The following is a 23,843-nucleotide window of genomic DNA, read 5'->3' as shown; positions in this document are numbered from 1 at the left end:
GGACCAGGTCCTTATATAGACAGGGACAGTCAGGCCATGGTGGAGCAGACCAGGCCTCGACCCCGGATCTCGCGGGGAATTCGTGGGGAGACTCGTTTGTAAAGCGTATTCAGACTTCGACGCGTGTTCCCCTGTTAAGCCCCTGTCAATCCCCGGAACTGCTGCAATTCCCCGGATTTGCAGTGAAGCGGTGGATTCGGTCCGACATGAAACGAGCCAGCATTGGGCAGATGTCGGAGCGCCCACAAGCCTAAACTATATTGAGCTGCATGCTAACTGCATTCCGACTGGCCTGTAACACGGTCGAAACAGGATTCCATAGCGCGTCTCCCCTTTCATGTCCTGCTCGCTCCGACACTGCGCCAATCGTGCACCTGCTGCTGCACCTGCTACTGCACAGACTGCAACATGGCGCTGCGACCGACAGCCACCAAGAAGTATAATGATATATAAATGGCTTCCTTAATATCGGATGTCAAACCATCTTCATCTTCCCCTCTTCCCCTCACGCCCGTGCACTCGAACCAAGGTTTCGCTTCCATCACCAACCATGCCCTCCGCACCAACAGACCAGAAGTGGTGGAAAAACTCCATCATCTACCAGATCTACCCAGCCAGCTTCAAAGACTCCAACGGCGATGGCATCGGCGACCTGCCCGGCATCCTCTCGGAGCTGGACTACATCGCAGCCCTAGGCGTCGACGCCATCTGGATCTGCCCCATGTACGACAGCCCGCAGTACGACATGGGCTACGACGTTGCCGACTACCAGAAGGTGTACCCGCCCTACGGGACAGTTGAAGACATGCAGGCTCTCATCGATGCGTGCCACGCGCGCGGGATGCGTATTATCCTCGATCTCGTGGTGAACCACACCTCGCACGAGCACCAGTGGTTCAAGGAGTCGCGGGCGTCAAAGACAAGCCCCAAGCGAGACTGGTATGTGTGGCGGCCGGCGAAGTACGATGCAAATGGGAAGCGAAGCCCGCCGAATAACTGGCGGAGTATCTTTGGGGGTCCGGCGTGGGAGTGGGACGAGACCACGCAGGAGTATTACCTGCATTTATTCTGCGTCGAGCAGCCCGATCTGAACTGGGAGAATGAGCAGGTCAGACAGACCGTCTATACGGATGTCATGGAGTTCTGGCTCGAGAAGGGCGTTGATGGGTTCCGTGTTGATACGGTGAATATGTATAGCAAGGACCCTGCGTACCCGGATGCGCCGGTTCTGGCTCCGGAGGCGGATACCCAGGTTGCGTTCGGGCTGTTCTGCAATGGGCCTCGCATTCATGAGTATTTGAAGGAGATGAATGAGGTGCTGGAGAAATACGATGCCATGACGGTTGGTGAGCTGGCGCAGACACCTACGATGGAGGGCGTCCTTCGATACGTCTCTGCAGCGCAGAAACAACTCAACATGGTCTTCTCGTTTGACGTCGTGGATCTGGGTATGGGGAAAGACTACAAGTTTTCCACAGGAAAACGCAACTGGGCACTGCCTGAGCTGAAGACCGCAATTCAGCGGACGCAGAATATCCTCAATGGAACCGATGGCTGGACCACGGTGTTCATGGAGAACCACGACCAGGGCCGATCAGTCTCGCGATTTGGATCTGACAGCACCCCAGAGCTGCGCGAGGCATCGGCCAAGATGCTGGCTGTCTTCCAGTGCACTCTGTCAGGCACGCAGTTTGTATATCAGGGACAGGAGATTGGCATGGTGAATGCGCCAGAGGAATGGGGCGTCGAGGAGTACAAGGATATCGACAGTACGAACTACTACCACATGGTAAGGGAGATGACCAACGGGGATCCCAGTAAACTGAAAGAAGCCCTACTTGCCATGCAGCATCTGGCGAGAGACCATTCTCGCCTGCCGATGCAGTGGAGTGCGGAGCCCAATGCGGGTTTCTCTGCTGCGTCTGCGAAGCCGTGGATGAGAGCTCATGATAACCACACGGAAGTCAATGTGCAGACACAGGAGGGTAATTCTTCCTCTGTTCTGGCATTCTGGAAGACGATGATGCGTCTGCGAAAGGAGTATGCGGATGTGCTTGTATTCGGGACCTTTGAGCTGCTGGATGAGCAGAACGGGCAAGTTTTCAGCTACATCAAGAAATCAGCAGAGAGATCAGTCCTGGTGACCTTGAACTTTTCTGACACCCCACAGAAGATTGCGCAGGGCAGGGATCTGAAGCTGCTGGTCAGCAGTGCCGGGGAGAGCGCGGATCTGCAGGCGTGGGAGGGGAGAATATATGAACTGGCACACTAAACCGACCTGGTTAGCAGCAGTTTGAAACAGTTTAGCTTAACTTAGTAGCGCCTTGGCTGCATGTGAATCTGTTCTCCGTGTGGGGTTATTGCCTTCTCCATTGCCTTGTCTGCGTAATCTCCTGCCCTCCCTGTTTGCTGGACTCCCATCCCCTACGATAAACATGAACGAGTCGCGCAGATACCAGGGCTTCAAGGCCTGCGATCCGTGTAGACGGCGCAAAGTGCGCTGCAATGGCGAGCAGCGCTGCCAGCAATGCACCCACCTGGACCTGCGGTGCACATACACCGACAACAAGGCCGCGCGATCGCGCAAGAACGCCCTCCGTCGAGGAACCCATATCTCAGAATACAAGGCATCTACAGCTCAGAGCGACGGCGTCGATTCACTATGCACGCTATTGCCCGTAGGGGTTGGGCCTGCCTCTCCTCCAGACCTGTCTCTCCCGCTGTCGAACGACTATCTCCATAGACTGATACCCAAATACATGCTGTATGTATATCCATTTAACCCGATTATGACTGCCGACGACGTCACCGAGTCCATATCAAAAATGGACGCGGACAGAGACCACGCGGCCTTCGTCTACGCCTTCACCGGGGTCACCATCGACCTCACGCAGTCCAATATCGCCGCATCGCATGTCTCAGAGCAGATCCAAGAACTCACGCGAAGAGCTGTAGAGCTGCGTACGCCTTTACTTCCAGGGATTCGCCCGTCAGTCCTCCGGATAGTCACCTCCATCTACATCCAAATGTGCTACATGAGCCTGGGCCACTACGACCTGGGCTTCTTCTACCTGCGCGAAGCAATCACCACCTTGCAACTCCTCCATACCGAGGACAAATCTCTAATGGCAGCTCTCGATCTATCCGAACGATCCCGTCGTCAACGCCTATACTGGCTATGCTTCATCCACGAACGCTTCGTCTCAATCGTGCACTTCTCCACCACCACTCTCTCCCCCTACACCGAGTTCCCAGAAGACGACCCAGCCCTAGGCCCACGCATCAACCACGGCTGGACCCAAGTAATAAAGACCTTCCTCCTCCTCGAACCAACCTTCATCAACCTCTGGATCGGCGACCGCAACCAAGTCACAACAGCCTGGGTCGAGCAGAAACACCGCGAGCTCGACGACGAGCTGTGGGAGCTCGAAGTCTCCCTCCTAACAGACATGCAGCAGGCCGATCTCGTCGTAACGCGGCAATGGATGCGCACGCTGCTCTGGCAAATGGCCATGTCGAACTGCCTTCTCTCGTCGCAAGCCTCGAGCCCGATTTTCTCGCTGGAAATGCCACTCCGGCTGTCGAACCAGCTACGCCAGTTTCTGACCAAGATCTCGCAGAATACGATCCAGATCCACGGGTCGTCAATTCTGAGCAAGCTGCTGGAGATTACTAATACGATTGCGGATGTGGTTCTGCATGGGCCGGTTGTCGGGTTGGAGGAGACGACGAGGAGGATTGATGATATTGTGTTTATGAAGAATGTTATCTTTACGTTTCGCAATCTGCAGGCGATGTCGAGGAGGATTTTGGTGGAGAAGATGGTGCTCATTAAAGAGCGTTTCGAGCATGTGGCCGTTGCGGCGGAGTTGGTGTGGGATGTATGATATGATATTACTGAATTAATTCTGAGCTGTGTATACCATTCAGCCCTCCTATGGCGTCGCTTTTGGATATTACAGTACTGAACTGTTATATCTGTTCCTCGCCATCTGCACTATTGACCACTGACATGTCCTTGCAAGGCCTCAATATGGACGGTCTGTCTTTGCATATCATATCTGGACCGAGGAAGGGGAAAGCAGTTATGCTACAAGACTAATACATGTCCTACGCGTTGGGCAGGAGGGAATGAGCGGTGAAATGGTGCCATACCTCTCCAGACATTCTCCGGTCCAGCTGGCCAACATTCCAGAAGGCTGGATGGGGTGGGGTGGACGCTGTGGTGGCAGTACCAGGCAGGCCCCAGGAGTTTTACGTCTTCTTTGGAGGCCCACTATTTTCGAGCCAACCTTAATAAAAGCCTTTACGATATTACCGCCTTTAGCGCATCAAAGCTCCCAAGGCTCAGTGGAAGGGCTTAGTTGACAATGGGTTTGACACTGTCGATCCCGGTATCCCTCATCCCTATGTCGAAGGCCGCATGGACGTCTCAGGAAGCGGCGAAGTTACGAGCCATAATGGACTTTGGCGGACTATTCCTACCCCGGAAATAGTTCAAAGCTGCGCAACTGGAATCAATTGCATCAACTGAGTTCGACTAGCCGAGTCATGGATGGAGGAACTGAGTTGACAATAAAGAACGGGGCGTGAACTAGCGAGTAGATCATCCGATAGAGGCTCGATCGAGGGTTCATGCACGACGATCCATCTTGCCATTCAAGCCTTTGTCCTAATAGACCCACTTGAACAATGTGACGAGAGCAATGTGACTACGCAAGGTTCGAACCCCTCCTCTTTCCTCCAGTGCCACGTAGCTGGGTTGCCTAACCGCAGCAGGTCCGTGAGACCGGGTATAAGAAGGACAGCCCCTTTGATGGCAGAATGTCGTCCTTCCGGAGTCCACGAGGATGTATTTTCCCGGTTCCCTTGCGTTTACAGCTCTCTGGCTCTGTCAGAGCAGTATAGCTGCAACTAGAGATGCAGTGGCTAATCTCAGCTCCATTCTCAACAGGCAGGACTGGTCGCCTCACACAGAGATATCGATTCCTGGGGAAAGCGAGTTCACAAATGCCACGACTAGATGGACAGAGTACCGGGCCCCAACATACTCGGCCGCTTTGTCCGTTGGGTCTGAGGAGGACCTAGCCACAGCTGTGAGGCCCTATATAATGTCCTTGAAGTCTATCGACTCTGACATCGACTAGGTCGAACTGGCCACAGCCCACAACATCCCGTTTCTAGCAACTGGCGGTCGTCACGGCTATAGTGGCACATTGGGAGATCTCCATGATGGCCTGGCAATTGACCTGAGTTCGCTGAACTCTATATCAATTAATGCCTCTGCTGGCACGCTCACTGTCGGGCCGGGGGTTCGTGTAAGCGAGATCTACGACCCTGTTTTTGAAGCAGGATATCAGATACGCAAGTCTCCAGCTACATACACTTGAAGTGAGCAGTTCAATTGACGGATAATAGAGACCGGCATATGCAGCTGCGTTGGCATGGTTGGCCTCACCCTTGGAGGTGGCATTGGACGCCAGCAGGGAACAGACGGCCTGGTGCTTGACGCTCTCCTATCTGCCCGCGTTGTTACAGCCTCTGGCCAGGTCCTTGAAGCCTCTCAGACCTCCAATCCTGATCTCTTCTGGGCCATTCGAGGTGCCGGGCAGAACTTTGGCGTCGTCTCCTCTGCAAAATACCAGCTGCATCCATTGACTGGTACATTCACGAGCATTGACCTTGCCTTCCCAGCCCATCTCAATTCCTCCTACTTCCACGCCCTCGCCGAGTTCAACCTCTCTGAAAAATGGGCAATCGCCTCGTACATATTCTACGACACTGCCACTGGAGAGGTACCCACCCAGCCCTTTTCAGAGTATACCCTTTCTAACAATCCTCCAGGCCGGCCTAAGAGCAAGCTGCGTCTACCACGGCCCCAAAGCCCAGGCTATCTCACTGCTGGCTCCAATCCTCGATCTCGGACCCAAAGAAAAGAACATCACCGAACTCCCATGGAACCGCCTCACAGCGGAGGGCTCCTTCGGATGGGACGCCATGATCTGTACACCAGGAGGCCAGCACGAGCTCTTCGCTGCGAACCTGCGCGAGCGCAACGCCACAGCCTGGGTGTCCATGTTTAACACCATGAACGACCTATTTGCCTCGACGCCAGGTGCGCGTAAGGGAACGGTGCTTTTCGAAGCTTGGTCGAATCAAGCTATGAAGGCTGTGCCGGATGACGAGACGGCCTATCCGTGGCGGGATACGCAGGTGTATCTGTATGACTACCTTCTTTATCTTCACTGTAAATGGCGATGACTGACTAGTTGTATAGGAGTGTCCAGAATGCCTGGACCGAGGGAGACGATGGTGCTAGAGATGCAGCTGCGGCCACTGGACGTGCTATCCGTGAGGAACTCGCTGAGACCTCTGGATATGGAGGGCTTGCTGTGTATGTGAATTATGCACATGGGGATGAAACCATCGAGGAGGTTTATAGCGAGAGAAAGTTGCCCAGACTGGCGGAATTGAAGAGGAAGTATGATCCTGATAATGCCTTTGGGTATTATCATGCTTTACCGACTGTTTATCCCTGATGTACTGTGTAGATATGGCTTCATTCAGTCTGAACCGTATATGTGAATATGATTACTATGTATCGGATGAAACACTGCAAGACCTTGTCCCATTATGTGTCCTCAAAGAAGTCATTCATTACTGACGAACAAAAGGACATGTCATTATACTATAAAACTGGATTAACCTTGCGGTCCTATATATAAGCCACTTGTACCCGTTAGCCAGCTGGCGTAATCATCCAGCATTCGCTCTCGCAGAAATCGTCTAAAATGTCTAGCTTCACTTTGGAACTGTCCGCCCCAGAGCATGTCATAACCATGTGGTTCTGGGTCCCAGTTATCATCCTCCTCATTCACACCGTCCGGCAAATCTTCCTCCTCGATGTCATCAGTCTTAATGGCCAAAGCCTATCCGGATGGCCACACAAAGTCCCAATCGCTTGGGCAGACATGGAAATAAACACACCACACCGGAAACGATTCGCACTTGCTGTCCATATCACATTTCTGGTAGTTGCTCTAATTGTGGGAAGCTATATCGTGAAAACCTATCTGGCAGTTTGGGGGATCCTGGCTGCTTCAGCGCCGGCTGGCGCCCCGAACAGGTTTAACCTTGAACACTGGATTATCTATGATTATTTCTACTGCTGTTGTTGGGCGTGGACATGGCTAACGCTGGCTGCTGGTGCGTATATTTTGTGGATTCAGATATGTAGTGTCCGGAAGCTGATGGGGGTGCTTTGATGATTTGTAGATGTGGATGGGTATTGCTCTAACATCATGCGTAATAGTGCCAGAACAATGAATAAATGTAATCATATTCCGTTTTGAAGTGTCCTTACTGGTGTCAAATTTTGTTCAATGTAGAACTGATCTTCAAGTACTTCTTCGCCTCTGGGTATGTACTTTCATGTGTATCCGTCCGGCCTATTCATGTCTAAAACGTGTAAACCAGCTAAGCTATAGCCTACTTGAACAACTCGGCATGTGATAATCAGTAGTTTTGTTAAAATTCCAAGACTATTCCTATTGTGAATCCTCCAAGGCAAGCTGGTAGAAACCCCGCGGTAGAAGTCACTAAGGCTACTGCGGTTACTTCATATTTACACTGCCTGCCTATCTCACCTGCCATGCATTTCTTTTCATAGATATACTCACCACTAGAGTATGGCTACGCACCATTAGATTTATTATAAGTGTAAACCGCCTATTCACTAATAGATTTATATTCCGCCATACCAGATGCTTTACAGATAGGAAAGGCATATTCACTACTAGACTTCTATTTAGAATGAGAATCTTACTCAATCTGGCAAATCCCAATTCACTCCACCTGATTCACTGGTAAAGGAGCCAAACTGGCATACAAAGTTATATAAACCCCATCCCATCCCAGATAGAATCTCGTACTCCACAATCCTACATCTGGTTCTCATCCTAAATTTCCATCTTGACCTTTCAACATTCAAACAAAGTCACCCTTATTCAACATCATAATGGCTTCGGAAAAGAGACCAGCGAGGATGGCTAACATCTTCATGCGCTCCCCGTTCCATACCCCATTTCCAGCCAACCCTGATCCCAACTCTACCGACCATCAAAGCGACAGCTCTACCGACCATCAAAGCGATAACTCTACCGATCATCAAAGCGACAACTCTGAGGACGATGACCTTGAGATTGTTAATTATGAGGACGCCGAGCCTGAGAGCGCCAGCCCGGAGCAAGCCCGCCCTAAGGATGCCGACCCTGAGAAGGCCGAAAAAACAAAGATCGGCCCTGAGAAGCGAAAGCAGAAGGCCAACCCTGAGAATACCAGCCCTGACAAGACCAGCACCCAGGAAGACAGTCCTGAGAAGATCCGCCCCGAGAACGCCGAACATGGCAATGCTGACCATGACAACGCGAGCCACGAGGATGTCAAACCTCAGAACGCCGACCCCGAGAAGGCCAAGAAAAAGAAGACCAACTCTGAGAAGGGCAAGCAAAAGGCCAACCCAGGGCCCAAGTTATCCGAGCTCGACCGAGAGGGGCTAACTGCTAGGCGCGCCCTATTGGCCGAGAGGATCAAAGCCATTGAGAAGGTCAGAGGCAGCAAGGCGGCCAGCCGCGGCCACATAGACCAGGAGGAGCAAGATGAGTGGAATCGCTGGGACAAATTGACGCTTATGCTAGGCAAGGTTGATATGTTGCTTGGGGACACAGCCGGGCAAGAAAGGGCGCTGTTCCGCATTCTCGGCAACCGTGGCACGTTGCGTTTGAGAGAGCATACACTCTACCGCCTGGCGGCCCTGTATAGAAGCAAAGGGGAGGGTGAAAAGGCGCATTTCTTCTGCCTACAGGCGGACGGCAGCGGCCATGATGCTAGAAACTACACTTGGAACCTTGCACACAGGGTGGGCGAGTACCGCTCCAAGATTGAAGATGCGTGGTGCGAGGGAGACATGTCCGAGTTCAGGGGCAACATTATTATGGCAAGGGCGTTAATTCAGAATCTGGTTGGGACGCTGTTGGAGCAGGACATTCAAGAAAAACTGGAAGATCTGGTTCACTTTGTGGCAGCCACCAGGGAGAAGCCGCAATGCCTGCCCACGTCTGGTGGTGCGTGATTATGAAGAAAAGCTATGTTGTATTTGTCCTTTATCAGTCATAGGGGGCCAATGGTTTCCAGTTGTGTATTAGGAAATGGCAATATCATCATTTAGTCAACAAATATCAAAAGAAAGTGAACTTAATCCAACCATGAGCATGTACCCTAATATTGCATGACTGTCGCAAGCTAAACACCATCGTAAACCAAAAGGCTCTGTACATTAACCCTGCCAAAGCCACGCTGGTGCAGCATTTTGCGACCACGATGAACGGGGAACTCCGCAACAACCATGACACTGATATCTTCAGCTCGTACGCTGGCTTCCTGCAGCAGGTGTAGTACGGCACAGAGTGTTTTTCCTGTCGCGAGCACGTCGTCCACCACGACCACCGACGCGCTTCTGGGGATGGCATCTCGACTTAACTCCATTCTCGTCTCTGTTGGATTGTTGACCACCGAAGCTCCGATGTGCGAGGTGGACTTCGGGACCGAGACGGTAGGCGGGGGAAGCTTCCCAGCTTCGCGAATCAGTACCAGGGGCTTGTCAACCTCTGAAGCCAGTGGCGCTGCATACACAAACCCACCCGCCTCACAGCACGCTATCACGTCGACTTTCGTCCAGTCCCCGATGAAGTGAGACCGCAGTAGCGAGGTGCAAAGGGGAAGACCCCCAGGACGTTGAACGATGTTAAGCACATGGCGGAATTCGATTCCTGGGCGCGGAAATTCGGGGACCAGCCGCACCATGTGAGCAAGGCGTTGTAGATCCTCGTGTAGGTAAGGAACAAGATGTCGTTCAGCAAAGGATTTTACAGCGTCGTCCCCGGGTTTCTCGTTTTTAAAGATGAAATTGGGGGAGTAGTCCAGGGCATTGTCGGGAAGCCCATGCTCGAAGAAACCCCGACGAGTCCGTCGCGTCTCGTCACCAGAGGTGACCCGGACTTCAATTAGCCTGCTTGTCGGTACTAAATGTGAGAATAATGGTACTGGTGCATTGTCTCTCATTCCGGTAATTAACAACACATCGACGTCTCGAGACTCGTCGACCGTCCTCATGAAGTGCTCCTCTGGTAACCAAGGCTCCTCCCACACCTGCGACTGGTAAAAGGCCGTCAAAGCCGGGCGGTGTTGCTCCTTATACTGGCGGTCATGGAGCAGGCGGTTAAAATCCGCGCCACTGGCTGCCGCGTATTCTTGCTTGGCTACGTAGCTGATGCTAGCTGTACGCGCGGTGATGCTCCTTCGGGTGGTTTTACTGAACACCGAGACCCAGATCTGAGCACAATAGTCCTTGCCAGCACCGGTTTCACCAGTGATGAGAACTATGAGCTTTGGATTACCCACTATTGTATTCTTTGGCAGTTGACAGGCGTAGGCGAGTACGTTCTGTGGGTCGACCCGCTGCTTAAGACTTGCGAGGCGCGACAAGTTAGGGCCGAAAGCTCGAGCCGCCAAGGGTGTATCTCTGGGGTCTGGTCCGAGGTCTGCGCCGTAGACTCCGCAGCTTAACGGTAATATGGAACGGGCAACATGGTAAACCCAGTCTACAACTCCCTGGGCAAAATGTGTTTCGTCTAGCTCGCGTGGCCAGACGCCGGTTATCACGCATGCAAAATCCCAGTCTCGGCAGCCGAACGCCGTGGAGCAGGTGGAGATAACAGAAGGGCGAGGGGGCAGTCGCGACAGCTGCTGCAAGGACATCGACCACACTTGGTTCACCGATATCCTTCAAGAATAAACACCGCTTGAACGAGGAAGTCTTCCCGCCGCCGTGCCCTCCGTGCATGCCGGATATGTACATGTCGACCTCGAATAAGCCGATACTATCGACAAGCCTGGAACTCGTCTCTGGGCCTAGAATATCTCGTCCAGTTGTGGGCGTTCTCTCGGATGCCGCCTCAGGAGCAGCTGGAAGGGCTTGGAACACGGCCACGCCAAGATGCAGCTTTCCAGCTTCGGAGTAGAGATACGCGTCGGCAGAGGAACTGCGAGGAAGCTTCCTCGCGAGGCGTTGATCAAAATCGCGAAGCTTGCACCGCACGGCGAGGTTGTTTCTGAGTGGGACGATCCAGGTCTTGACAGAATAGGTCGGAGCCGCGTAGGCCTTGAAAGTAACGCTTACCACGATGCCGATGTTGGTCCCGGCGCCCCTTACTGCCCAGAGTAGTTCCGCTTCATTTTCTGGACGGATGGCACCAGCTGGTTGGTGTTCATTTGGTACATGGCCGATGCATAGCACCTGCCTAGTCTGGACACAGACCAGTACAGCACCCACAATGGAATCGCATGCGAGTCCGTACATTCTAGCCAGGTGTCCAATGCCGCCTTGTAGCCACAGTCCCGCACCCACGCTTGGCCGGGCCCCCAATGGTACTGTTATACCAGCTGCCTTGCCTGCACGGATTATGTCCTCGGAAGTACAGCCAGCCCCCACGATGATTATCCAGCCGGGGTTAGAGCCGTCTTCCGCGCTTGTAGTTTGAATATGTACTTGATTGAAAGCACTCATGTCAACCCCGACAACGGTGGGCCATAGACAATGACCGCTATGACCGCCGCCAATGACCGTCAAGCTGGTGCCGTGCTTTAGAGCCCATTGGACGCACGCCTGGATGTGTCGTACTTCTGTCGGCCTCACGATAGCCGCTCGGTGATTCAGTCGGGCCTCTCTGTTTTTGATGGTTCGTTGCTTTTCCACCACCGGAAGTTGCATGGTGAGTTCCTGTAGCGATGCCGCGTGCCTAGTAAAGGTGACCACAATTTCGGGTGACCTAAACTGGAGCTGCCCCGGGTGGGCATCATCGTCAGAGTGGCCAAGGGAGCGGCACTTGGTGCGCCATTTGCCTTGGATTGTGCTGTCCTGTACACTGAACCCAGCAATGAAAGAATTCAACTGGTCCACGGCCTCGTCGGTGTTTGGTATGCGGATTTCTCTCGTAGGCAGCGAAGCGGTGCGGTGACATACCAAGCTGCCCAGCTCTTGTAAGCCCCCATCTCGATGGAATACAACGACGATTGCGCCTTCGGGCTGTTCCTGAAGCATGTCCACCGCTAGCTTAATTATACCGGCTTTATGTTTAATTCCATACAAACTATGACAGAACAGCACGATGTCGAATCGTTCATTGTTGTCATGCGCTCCGCTAATGGGACCGGGCCCTGTGTTGTCGGTTGGCATGAATGGGGTCTGATGAATGTCAGGGGGTTTCGCTAAACAAGGAAACGGGTGCTCTGCTTGAGAGTTGGGGCAAATCCATTCTTGCATCTTCCTATGAAAAAAGTTCATTTGGCTCATACGCAGCATATTTCGTGATCTTCCTTCTCATCGGGTCTGAGAGATGCCCTAGAATACTTTGTGAGCCGGGTCCAATTTCCAGTACAGAGACGTGCTCCCGCGAGTCGAAGACGGGCCCTAGTAGCTTAGATAGCTGCTGGATGATTAAGTCTCGATACGAGGTCCATCCAGGGCCCTGTAATAGGAGATCGAAGGCAGAGCTGTACAGGGCGTCGGACAATGTCTGATGAAGCGCTGGCAGTGGTGTATCGGCGATCTGCCTAAGGGCGTGCTTGAGAGCGTCTAAAGTGGCCATGACTGTGGACAGGAGTATCTGGACTCGCTCTGAGGTTCGAAAATATCAGCTTCATCTGCGACATTCTGTTATCTCGTCAGTATTCTGGATTTCCTTTTACGATCGTTTCAACGCTTGAGAATGGCGCCTAGCACAATAAAACCAGACTCGGCATTATGACAATGAACACTAGCCTTGGGAATAGCCTTCCTAAAACGTACCTTCGAGTACAGCCTAGACCAGTTGACGATAGATTATTCGAAGATGTTTTCTTGTGTTACATCTGCCTATTGACATCCGACCGTGAAACCTTCATTGGCTTGGTAGCTCAGTTCTAATCCGCGTAACACCGAGCTTGGCTGGATGCTAGGCACCACAAAGGGTAATTTGTCAATAGACAGACACAATAAGCAGTGAATGTATTGGTAAGGAAGGGCTTTCAGTGATAGAAGAGAAGGAAGGAGGGGGTTGAAAAGTGAAGAGAGAGTAAAGAGAGGAGTGAGAGAAAATCACAACACCCTTCAACATTCCCGCCGGCATCCACTTCATCTTAACACATCCCTGTTTCTTACCTGCTCTGCAAATGCAGCTTCTGTTTGCTTCTTGCCATTGCAATTCAACAGATCCAATCCCTATTTCACTTCAACCAACTCCCTCTGCTGACTCGAGACGGTCAATTGTGCTCTTGCCCGCCATGGCAAACAACAGCAACGGTGTCCCTGGCAAGCGCCCAATTACTCTACGTCGAAGGGTTAAAGACAACAACGGCTTCAAGAATATCAACAATTTACACTCCAAGCCGCAGCCTAATGGACAACTGGTGGAGAATCCCGTTGGTGTATCCGGTTCAGGGCATTGTAACGCCCAGACCCGTGGCCTCAATCCAGGGAACCAGTCCCCACGGGGTATTTTACAAGACGCTAATGGCAGGGCAACTGTGTCCCGGTTAGTGAAATTGATTTCCCCCGTCAAGAGGCTTCTGACAATTATCTAACTACTCGATATCAGCAAGAAGAACACATTCCACCCTAGAAAGCCCACCGACCGACCCATTAGGAGAGCACACAACGAAAGCGAATCCCCGACTCAATTGAAAGAATCTCTCGAAATAATGCTCTCCGATATCGATCGATCGGAAGAGTCGCGACGGGCTGTTATAGAGCATTTGGCGACCGAAGATGGCCTCTCTCGAGTGAAGCAAACTGTTGAAACGAAGTATTCGGTTCGATATAGCGTCACAACTCCGATGTTCGATCCTGACTGTCTTCTGTTCCTCCGTGTGATCGCCCACAAGGACGTTTTGAAGTCTCTGATTGTCGAGAAGGCTCTCGGAACTATCTACAACGTTGTCTATGGTCTCAACGGTAGCCGAGGAGTGTCCTTTTTCCAGCATGTTGTGGACTGCCTCAAAGAAACACTACTGCCGGCGGAAGATGACGACCAACAAAATAGACACAATGGATTATGGCAATTAATATTGGTCACAGATGCATTACTTCATCTTTTGACGGTAAATCAAGCCGCAGTTCTGCGGCTAGAGTTCAAAGGCATGGTCAACGACCTTAGTGCACTTTATTTATATCACCAACAACTTGCCACTGAGTTCTCATCAGAATTGCGACAGACTTACGGAAACATCAACAAAATAGTCGACATTCTCGCAATGGGAGATAACATAAAAATTGTTGAACCAAGGAAACGCAGTTCAGCGTCACAGCAGTCAGAGTCGGTTGTCCTATCGCGGGTGGATTTCCCGGGCGATTTATCGGATGCTGGCCGCCGCCACGACAACGATCATGCGGCCATACAGGGAGTTCGTATACTGCCCACACTCTCCGAAATATACAGCAAGAGAAGAGACTTTCTTCCAACCTACGACGCATGTAAACTGCCCAGTGGTCACCACCGAGAAGGGATTCGTCGGCTTCTCGATACCCAGTTCCGATTGTTGCGTGAGGATACCTCCGGGCTCCTTCGGGACGCTGTTCGAATGGTGATCGAGAATTGGAATATCATCGTGCATGGTTCTGACTGGACAGCGAAGCGTAAGCTCGTACGTCAAAAAAGCCCAACACCAATGCGGATTTACTATGACGCCCAGGTTCGACATTCTACCGGCAGTGGTGTCAAAGGTATCGAGATGGAAGTTGAATTTGACCAGCTCCAACGAATCAAGCGACTAAGTCTAGAGAAGCGACGGAAACATTGGTTGAACTCTCGGAGTCTCAGGGAAGGAGGCGGACTGGTGGCATTAATTGATGCTGAGGTGGAGGACGATACACATGTGGTTTTCCTGCGAGTATCAAATCGAGATCTCGACCGTGCCCGAGAGGTTCCAGCCGGAGTTGTACGCGATGTGGTCAGCGACGTGGACAGAGCCATGGCTACCCTATGTTTTCCAACAACGCCATCCAAAGAGGACGTCTCTGGATTAGTTCAAATGACCAATTCACGTGGCACCGAAAGGCCATTGATACTGGTGGAATTTCCGGCAGTGCAGTACAACCAATTTGAAGGCATCCTGTGTTGTCTTCAGGAACTCGATAGAAACCCTTCCCGCATCCCCTTTCGAAAATGGATACAAGCAGGTGTGGGGAGCCTGATAGCTGGGCAACATTTGACAGAATTACCCGATGCGAGAAGTGGTATCCCACCACCACTTTATTTGAAGGGCGCCATGCTGGATCTTTCGTCAATTCAAGTTCGAACGGGTGACGAGGAGGGCGATATCATGCCCCTTATCTTGTCACCAAGGGACGACCCCCGATCTATGCAACGAAGGCTTTGTCAGTCGTCCACACTTGATTCTGGGCAGGCGGAGGCCATGGTTTCAGCTTTAACACATGAACTTGCGCTGATCCAGGGCCCGCCAGGGACGGGAAAGTCCTATGTTGGAATCCAGATCGCCAAATGCCTTTTGGATAACAAGGAGCGCCTAGGACTGGGTCCTATTTTATGCGTGTAAGCTACGACCAATGAAAACTCCGATATTTACTGACCGGTAGATGGCAGTTGCTATACAAACCACGCGCTTGACCAGTTCCTCGGTGAGTTAGAGGCATCTGGGGTAAGCCGAATCCTCCGCATAGGATCGCACAGCCCGTCTCCACTCATGGAATCATTCTCCCTTCAAGCGTACAAGAAGAGGGGCAGTATGTCTAAAACAAGAGGGCAAGGAAGGAATATCCGTGATAGCAAACAAGTGTTAAACGAGCTGTCGGCGGGTATTACTCGTGTCTTAACAGAGCTTGGACGAGGTCGTTGTTTTATAGCTCAAGCGTTCCTGGCGTCCCGTCACCCTCAATATGAAGAGCAGATACGGGAAGGCCAATCCGCTGGCCGTGAGCAACTAAATATTTGGCTTAGTGGGAACGGACCAGGGGATTTAGAGGGAAATGGGGAAGAACGGTCAATTGATCAACTACTATCGGTCGGTCCGTGGACGCTGACGCACAGCGAACGCTCACGTCTTGACGAATACTTCTACAGTTCGGGAAAGGAGGAACGATTGCGGCTTCTGGAACACCTTGTCCAGGTGCATGCCAGCGAAAAACAACTTCATACTAGTATATTTACGGAAAGGGATTCCCAAATATTTGAGCAAGTCGACGTAGTCGGCGTCACCACGACAGGTCTGGCGAACAATTCTGACCTGCTGCGCACTCTTCAAGCCAAGGTTCTTATTTGCGAGGAGGCTGGAGAGGTCCTGGAGTCCCACCTCTTGACTGCATTGCTTCCATCAGTCGAGCATGCGATATTTATAGGTGACCACCTGCAACTTCGTCCCAAGATTTCCCGCCGGCATCTGTCAATGGAGTCTGATTCAAAGGGCCCTAGATACAATTTGGACGAGTCGCTATTTGAGCGGTTGGCAGGTACCAATCTGTCAATGGCCAGCAGAGGCTCTGCTGCAGCAGAATCAGTTACGTTCGAATTCCCGGTGGCACAGCTTAATCACCAGCGGCGAATGCATCCTAGCATCGCCTCGCTTATCCGTGAGCAGTTATATCCAAAACTCCGGGATCACCCAAACACTAGCTTCTACCCAGAGGTCCCAGGGGTCAAACGAAGGCTTTTTTGGCTTGACCATGAAAATATCGAAGACCCTGGCGATCCTGAAGATCCAATGCAAAGCAAGACAAATAAATGGGAGGCTCAGATGGTCACAGCTCTTGTTGCCCATCTTTGTCGCCAAGGTAAATACAAGCGTGGCGAAATCGCTGTCTTGACGCCATACGTGGCTCAATTGAAGCTCCTGAAGGGGATGCTGGAAAACATCGTCGACCTTATTATCAACGACAACGATTTGGCCGACCTGGGTGACTATGATGTAGAGGATTTAGCCGCTGGTAAGGGCAGGGCTATGAAAGGCTCGCTGTCGGATCAACTGCGGATGGCCACCGTTGATAACTTCCAGGTGGGTCTATGCCATTCAAGATCGAAATATCAAACTGACGCGCTTTTAGGGCGAGGAAGCCAGTGTTGTGATCATATCTTTGGTTCGCAGCAATCGGGCTCGCCAGTGCGGCTTTCTGAAGACCTCGAACAGAATCAACGTTTTGCTAAGGTACTGTTTTTGTTTCGTCCAGAGGAGCCACGCTAATATAGGATTCTGGTCACAGTCGGGCCAAGCACGGGATGTACATTATTGGCAATGCTCAGACGTCTTGCCACGTCCCTATGTGGCAATCCGTGATAAAAATGCTGGAAGATGGCTCGAACATCGGTCGGAGTCTCGAGCTTCAGTGTCCCCGACATCCGAATAGTAAGGCATGTGTCTCATCACCAGACGACTTCCCTAAGTTTGCCCCAGAGGGAGGATGTGCTGAGCAGTGTGGGCTGCGGCTGCAGTGTGGCCACACATGTACCTTCAAATGTCACTCAAACGAGTTTCACAGCGTCGTCAAGTGTATGGAGATTTGCACAGTCATGAGGAGTTGCGGCCATGCATGTCAAAAAAAATGCCATGAGTCATGTGGAGATTGCACAGAGGTTATCCCGGACGTTACCCTTCCATGCGGGCATACTGCTCAGGTCCAATGTCGAGATATCGAACAAATTGAGTCCCGGGAATGTCCCGTTTCTGTTACCCGACAATTGTCTTGTGGTCACCAGGCCCAGGCACCATGTTCCAAGTTGATTGCTAGCATCAAGTGCTCAAGCCCCTGTGGTAGTCCTCGTACTTGCGGACACGCTTGCCGGAATGAGTGCTGGAGGTGCAATGAGTCAGGCAAGCACGGGGCATGCACTGCTCCATGTGGCAGACAATACACAACCTGCGTACATACTTGCAAACGAACCTGCCATAGCGGAGCCTGTTCTCCCTGTCGACTTCCTTGTGAAGTACGTTGCGTGCACAACCGATGTCCAGGAAAGTGTAGCGACCCATGTCCTCCCTGCGCCCAGACTTGTGGATGGAGTTGTACCCATCGCCAGCACCAGTGCGACTTGCCTTGTGCAGTTCCCTGCGAGATTGTCCCGTGCAATAAGCGCTGTGAAAAGTTTTTATCATGCGGACATCGGTGCCCTGGAATCTGTGGCGAGCGCTGCCCTGATTCAAAGCTCTGTCATGAGTGCGGATCGAAGGAAGTGCTGGAGAAACTCGTTGATCTTGTTATGTTTCAAAAGTATGCTGAGATCGACGTGGAGGATGATCCCTTGGTTTTCCTGTCATGTGGACATTTCTTTACTCGGTTCACGATGGACGGAGTTATGGCAATAAAGTATCACTACGAGATAGAACCTACCACTGAGGAGCTGATCCGACCAAAGTTATCATGGCGGGCAATGACCAGCTCCGCTGCGCCAACCTGCCCCGAATGCCGGGGATCACTGAGAGATATCCACCGCTACAACAGGATCACCAAGAAAGCATTACTCGACGAGTCGACTCGACGATTTGTTGTCATGGCCAATAGGGACTATGTCGACATATTGAGGACCGTCCAGTTACACGAGGAAGCCTTGGATGAACACGGAAGCAAACTCGCGGAGTGGCTGGCGAACAATCCTTTCGACAGCATGGTCCCCGCTCAAGTTCAGCAGACGATAGACACCTACAGCTCCACAGACGGTAGAATGAGAAACCGGGTGCAGAAATTTCTCAAAAGGGTGCGAACAACTGAGCAACCGCTGGGGAGGGTAAATGAACTGCTCGCATCGGCTGCAGCACGAACGGGAGTAGTAGGTGGAAATGAACACACCACGGAGCATATAGGCATCCTCACTGGCTTTAGTATTCGCGGCGAATGCCTACACCTTCGATTGACTTGGGTGATCCTATGGGAGACCGAGAGAATCTGCAAAAACCCCGCTGTCCCTTTCGACACTTGCTCTGTGCTTCGCGGCAAGGTTCGCAACCAGCTCCCCGAACTCCTTGAAAAATGCCATGCAGTTCGAGGTCAAAGTTCCGATGGAAAGTTCCTCGCTGAACGAGTCCAGGCAACGCTGTATCAGGTGCTAGTGTCACAGCTGTTTCTTAACTGCATCGCAACCGAAGCCCAGGCCCCGCGAATCCCCCCTGCGCTGCTGCCTCGGAACAAAATCAAGGAATCTCTGCAGGAATGCGAGGGTCTCTACCTATCTCACCTGGGGACACTTGGCCACTTGAAAGATGATATTGCAAAGACGAAAAGGTTTTGCGACGGCCAGCCATTCTATACTTCTGTGACTGCGGAGGAGCGGCGAGAGGTGTATGAGGCTATGGCGGTCCAGTTTCAGGGGACTGGCCATTGGTACTATTGTCGGAACAACCACCCGGTAAGCACACCGCGATCCACGATTGGCTAGGAAAGAATAAAACATCTAATCCCCTTCTAGTTCACCGTCGGTGAGTGCGGGATGCCGATGGAAGAGGCTCGATGCCCTCAGTGTGGCGAGCGTGTAGGTGGTCATGACCATGAACCGGTGGCAGGGGTTCAACGAGCTCAGGATATGGAGGCAGAGTTTGGCACAGCATAGGAATGCGAACCTATTGGGCAGGCTCACTTACTTTGAATGATGGATTGTAGGTATTGTTTAGGGAATCTATTCTGCGAATGGAAGATACCTGGAAAGCGGCTTGGAGGTAGTTATCTCATAATATGATGCATCTGTCCCATACAATTCTTAACACTTGTTGCTGCACTGGAGGCTGAATTGGTAGTGTCCGCTCACCTATGCCCCTCCAATCTGTACTGAATAGCTATAAATTGTTCAACTCCGGCATATCATAGACGACATCCGGCAGGTCGACACCCTTGGGAGCCGTCAAAATACCAAACTGATGTGTGAATCCTGAATTGCGGTCACTCTGCCCAAAGAAGCCCACAATCTCCTCATCGTGCCCCGGTTGAAGTGTAACAACAGGCTCATCTTCCGCTTGTTCGCTTTCATCATCATCCTCGTCCCAATCTTCGTTAAGACATCCCCATTCATCACCGTCGCTCAGCGCCATCCGAATCCCGGATAGACTTCCCCACCCCTTCCTGGTCCTAGAAAGTACCACTTCGGAAATAGTTTGCCCATCAGGAATATCGTGGTCCTCTGAAGCGTGCCCACCGAAATGATGTTCTCCTCCTTGTTGCTCATTGCGCGCAGGCCCGCAATTCTGATGAGTTCCATCTTCATAGTGAACGACTGCACCGTCCATGGTACATCCCACACGGAGGTCAATGGATGTCGCGCGATACAATTCGCCATCCTTCTTTGAGCGGTATTTAAGGAGCACAGCCCATGTGATAAACCGGTCAACGTCTCCTTCTTGGAAGTTGTCGGAGGCCACTGATTGTTTGCGCAGAACCACGTCGCTTCCCGGGATCCGGATGTAGGGCTTCTGTTGCAGGAGCTTCCAGGCATTTGAGACTATCCGTTCTTTACCGTTCATCCCGAGAGCTGTGATGTATAGTTGCTGACAACGGTCAAACTGTTCGATGGTCGTGTTGATGTGCATGGTTGACGGAGGGCCGTATGTCCCTTCCTCATTGACGAAGTTGTACTCCTTGGGATCATTCAGGCCGTTCTGGACTTTAACGAGCGCGAGTCCGGCTTTGCAGGATATCTTGAGTATGGCGTCTAGCTCGGAATCCTCAGAGCCTTCATCGGCCAGGCCAGTGTGTGTCTCGGAGTCGGCCTCAATGCTGATAGTAGCATTTTTGAATTCGCTGGAGACAGGATACTCATCTCCAGGAAGTGCGAAATGCGGCAGCAACTTGAATCTGAGGACGTCGCTTAGATCCCACTTCGCCTTATTTGTTAGCCCGTCATTGTTCTCGTGCTCGATGAAGTTCATCGCCCAGGACTTGTTGTATCCTCTGGCCATGATTCCTGTTGTGTGATCTGCACCAAAGGCATGGCCAACCTCGTGCAGAAACGCGCCCTGACCGATGAAACAAGCTTGGCTGGCGGTGCTGCTTTCCCCATTATCGTTAGCGACAGTATCGCCAGGATACCCAAGATCCGTCAGACAGGCAGGCACTTCCTCCAGAAACCGCGGCCAGGCGTAAGTGAGATGACTACCGAAAATACCCAAAGATAGACCATCAGGCTTATGGCAGCCCAGCGCAGCATGGCCCAGAATCAGCGAGTGCTCAGCATCATAATGCGAGTCCAGCAGCATCCCGGCGACAACAGGCCGAGACTTCGACTCAAACGGAGCTCCCGATTTCAGCAGCGCAGCTTCAAAGTATCCATGCAATGCATCCCGGTCGCGACCACGGCGGTTCTGCTGTGCAACCTGCGGATCGCGAAGCTCAGCCACTGTCTTCTCCGACCTGATGATGTGCACCTTTGGAACTGAGCCTGTGGAATCCTCCCCATTGTGTCCAGCCCGTATAGTAGTGTCAACACCCCACTCCTCATCCAGCCGGAAAGCACGTCTGCCTAGGCCCTTTTGCCGAAGGTCCTCCGCCGTTAAGGCTTGCCACATATACGCGGCCATACGGAACTTCGCAATCGCCGCGTCAATACCACTATGCGCTGTCGAGGCAGCGCCGTACTTGGACGGCGGACAGTCAATTAAAAGCGGCGAGTCGCGCGCGACCAGAATCGCCAGATGGAGCGGCGGCAATTGCAGAAGCGGGATATAATTCAGCGAAAGCTGCACCGAGTCGTGAATCCCACCGGCATGGTGCAGTTTCAGGCTAATCTTGTTAGCGCCGGGGACGAGCATCGCGAGGGCCTTCCACTGGCCCTTATGCAGTGGCCAGTTTTGGACTGGCTGGGTTTTGTTGAAGCTATCGGTCACAGCAACGGACACGAAATTGGTTTCGTATGCGTAGTCGAATATTTGGCACTCGCCGTGGATGGCGATGCAGGTTTGGTGGACTTGTTCGCCATCTGTCAGATTCGTGACTTTGAACTCGCGCTTCTCGACGCTGGTGGGTTTGACCCGCCGTTTGGGGGGATTGGGGCTGGAGGGGTTGGCTGAGCGTTTTGTCATTGCTAGTTGATATGCATGAAATGTGATGGTAAAATTTTGAATTTCCGGGGAACTGGACGGTTTTATCACTGGGCCTGGTGTAACAAGATTCTAGGCAGGTCCAGGCTCCTCCAGGCAGCGGCGGATGTCTGACTGAGGCTACAATTAGGGCTAGTCCGATATACACAGCCACAATACAGAAATTAAGTGCATTTTAATCTATATTTTATATTTTATACCACTATTAATTTTTTAGCAGTCCGACACTCTCTCCCCCACTAGCGCCAACCACCTCGGCACCAGGTCCGGTTCCTGCTCGTCTGGATCCTGGACAGTCCCATCTGGGTTCGGCAGATTCGGTCCATCACACCTGGGCCCGAAATGGCACAGGCGGACGGTGTACATGCGCCAGGAATCCCAGATCACAAGCCCCAGACGGCACCAGGATTTAAACTGCGTCATGCCAAGCGACGGCTTCCTGAGCTGTCGGGGAACCAGAAGGGCTGTATTCTGGAAGTATTCAACGTGCATGGGGTATCCCAAGCGGTACTCCGGCGTAAGCTGCCAGCACGCTGATGCTGTTGCTTCAGTTTCAGGCGGTACTGGGGGTGGAGACCAGATGGGCGTGGGTATACCACTTCGGGGAAGGTCGAAAGAGTCGATGAATGGAATCGGTGTAAGCTGGGACAAATTCCACGCTGCTCGCGAGAACTCAGAGCCCTCGGGGTGTTTCCTGGATCCCTCCAGACTGTTCAGCTGCTCGGGACGGCGTCCGTAGGTCGGACTGAGACCTAGCCTGATAGGACAGCGGCTACCGTCCAGATCTCCTCTGCCTTATTTCTGTTGATATCGTTCCAGACGTTGTATGCATCTAGACCCGGTATGGACTCTGCCGGCCAGTTCCAGCGTCCTGTTGCCGCTTTGCAGAGGGCGGAGTAATGGTGGAGGTGGAAGAGGGACCAATAGGTGCGGTATTCTTCGATCCAGGAGATGGCTTGCGTGCCTTGCCTGCTCTCTCGGGGCCACTCAGTCCTCCTGCAGGTATCGCGCTGAAGGTCGAGGCGAGGGTATCCTGCATAAAGGAAAGGCATGCACATGCAAGGTTCTGAACTCTGGCGGCCACGTGGAGTATCTCGACTGAGGCCTTGTAATCAAGTTTTGGCGTGCCCTCGCATGTCAGCCGATATTGGGGAAGGTCCGGGTAATAGAAGGCATTGATCAGGGTTAAGTTGTAGATAAGCCTTTGAATTTCAGGAAATCTGGTAACGGTGTTTCCCAGTATAATGCTGTGTATAATACTTGGCTGAGCCTTGAAGACCGCATTAACTCGTGCAGACACAGAGAGAAGACCTTCTATCGCAACAAAATCAGGAGTATAAATTAAGCTGTGCTGGATCAGTTCTGCGGGCAGTTGAGCAAAGGGGTCCATGGTGGATGAAAGAATATCAAATAGAGAACTGCGCTTGGGGCATGCAGCTACTTGAATAACCAACCGGGAACATGTTCTTCCTGTTTATTTCCAGTATATTGCGCATTATGAAGCACCGGACTCTCTCCCATCAACTGTGTACACGTATAATATATCCCCTCATTAAATCGAGTCCCACAACAACAACAAATGTACAGCACGTGTATAGATCATGGCGAAGAAAACACCGAACAGAGAGAAAATCAAAAGAGACAGCCTTCATGACTCACATCAGACACTACTGCAGGCTAATATTTTAACTAACATGCTGAGACCCAGAATCGGTCCGCATCGG

General features: G+C 52.0%; 11 protein-coding genes across 11 annotated transcripts; 7 read left to right on the top strand and 4 right to left on the bottom strand.

Annotated features, from left to right (window-relative positions):
* Window positions 1-550: 550 nt before the first annotated feature.
* Window positions 551-2,272, top strand: APUU_21548A (glycoside hydrolase family 13 protein; the record flags this gene model as incomplete). Its single annotated transcript, XM_041700312.1, has 1 exon — window positions 551-2,272. One exon carries the CDS (start codon window positions 551-553, stop codon window positions 2,270-2,272), a length of 1,722 nt encoding a protein of 573 aa, XP_041553310.1.
* A 163-nt stretch (window positions 2,273-2,435) lies between these two features.
* On the top strand, window positions 2,436-3,887 carry APUU_21547A (uncharacterized protein; the record flags this gene model as incomplete). The annotated part of the gene is made up of 1 exon (XM_041700311.1): window positions 2,436-3,887. The coding sequence occupies one exon, from the start codon at window positions 2,436-2,438 to the stop codon at window positions 3,885-3,887; it is 1,452 nt and encodes a 483-aa protein (XP_041553309.1).
* A 963-nt stretch (window positions 3,888-4,850) lies between these two features.
* On the top strand, window positions 4,851-5,390 carry APUU_21546A (FAD-binding oxidoreductase; the record flags this gene model as incomplete). Its single annotated transcript, XM_041700310.1, has 2 exons — window positions 4,851-5,096; window positions 5,148-5,390. The coding sequence occupies 2 exons, from the start codon at window positions 4,851-4,853 to the stop codon at window positions 5,388-5,390; spliced, it is 489 nt and encodes a 162-aa protein (XP_041553308.1).
* Window positions 5,391-5,444: 54 nt separating this feature from the next.
* On the top strand, window positions 5,445-6,539 carry APUU_21545A (FAD-binding oxidoreductase; the record flags this gene model as incomplete). Its single annotated transcript, XM_041700309.1, has 3 exons — window positions 5,445-5,795; window positions 5,845-6,221; window positions 6,278-6,539. 3 exons carry the CDS (start codon window positions 5,445-5,447, stop codon window positions 6,537-6,539), a joined length of 990 nt encoding a protein of 329 aa, XP_041553307.1.
* A 1,478-nt stretch (window positions 6,540-8,017) lies between these two features.
* On the top strand, window positions 8,018-9,130 carry APUU_21544A (uncharacterized protein; the record flags this gene model as incomplete). The annotated part of the gene is made up of 1 exon (XM_041700308.1): window positions 8,018-9,130. The coding sequence occupies one exon, from the start codon at window positions 8,018-8,020 to the stop codon at window positions 9,128-9,130; it is 1,113 nt and encodes a 370-aa protein (XP_041553306.1).
* A 170-nt stretch (window positions 9,131-9,300) lies between these two features.
* Window positions 9,301-12,157, bottom strand: APUU_21543S (uncharacterized protein; the record flags this gene model as incomplete). The annotated part of the gene is made up of 2 exons (XM_041700306.1): window positions 9,301-10,688; window positions 10,774-12,157. The coding sequence occupies 2 exons, from the start codon at window positions 12,155-12,157 to the stop codon at window positions 9,301-9,303; spliced, it is 2,772 nt and encodes a 923-aa protein (XP_041553305.1).
* Window positions 12,158-12,383: 226 nt separating this feature from the next.
* Window positions 12,384-12,704, bottom strand: APUU_21542S (uncharacterized protein; the record flags this gene model as incomplete). The annotated part of the gene is made up of 1 exon (XM_041700305.1): window positions 12,384-12,704. One exon carries the CDS (start codon window positions 12,702-12,704, stop codon window positions 12,384-12,386), a length of 321 nt encoding a protein of 106 aa, XP_041553304.1.
* A 673-nt stretch (window positions 12,705-13,377) lies between these two features.
* On the top strand, window positions 13,378-17,291 carry APUU_21541A (DEAD/DEAH box helicase; the record flags this gene model as incomplete). Its single annotated transcript, XM_041700304.1, has 5 exons — window positions 13,378-13,628; window positions 13,692-15,644; window positions 15,696-17,100; window positions 17,150-17,205; window positions 17,273-17,291. The coding sequence occupies 5 exons, from the start codon at window positions 13,378-13,380 to the stop codon at window positions 17,289-17,291; spliced, it is 3,684 nt and encodes a 1,227-aa protein (XP_041553303.1).
* A 1,092-nt stretch (window positions 17,292-18,383) lies between these two features.
* Window positions 18,384-19,643, top strand: APUU_21540A (uncharacterized protein; the record flags this gene model as incomplete). The annotated part of the gene is made up of 2 exons (XM_041700303.1): window positions 18,384-19,442; window positions 19,503-19,643. 2 exons carry the CDS (start codon window positions 18,384-18,386, stop codon window positions 19,641-19,643), a joined length of 1,200 nt encoding a protein of 399 aa, XP_041553302.1.
* Window positions 19,644-19,866: 223 nt separating this feature from the next.
* Window positions 19,867-22,101, bottom strand: APUU_21539S (uncharacterized protein; the record flags this gene model as incomplete). Its single annotated transcript, XM_041700302.1, has 1 exon — window positions 19,867-22,101. The coding sequence occupies one exon, from the start codon at window positions 22,099-22,101 to the stop codon at window positions 19,867-19,869; it is 2,235 nt and encodes a 744-aa protein (XP_041553301.1).
* Window positions 22,102-22,332: 231 nt separating this feature from the next.
* Window positions 22,333-23,509, bottom strand: APUU_21538S (uncharacterized protein; the record flags this gene model as incomplete). Its single annotated transcript, XM_041700301.1, has 2 exons — window positions 22,333-22,913; window positions 22,969-23,509. The coding sequence occupies 2 exons, from the start codon at window positions 23,507-23,509 to the stop codon at window positions 22,333-22,335; spliced, it is 1,122 nt and encodes a 373-aa protein (XP_041553300.1).
* Window positions 23,510-23,843: the final 334 nt, after the last annotated feature.

The sequence above is a fragment of the Aspergillus puulaauensis genome, chromosome 2 (assembly GCF_016861865.1).
Source record: "Aspergillus puulaauensis MK2 DNA, chromosome 2, nearly complete sequence".
Lineage (NCBI taxonomy): Eukaryota > Fungi > Ascomycota > Eurotiomycetes > Eurotiales > Aspergillaceae > Aspergillus > Aspergillus puulaauensis.
Note: the sequence above shows the minus strand (reverse complement) of the source record. Positions and strands in the feature narration are given on the sequence as shown.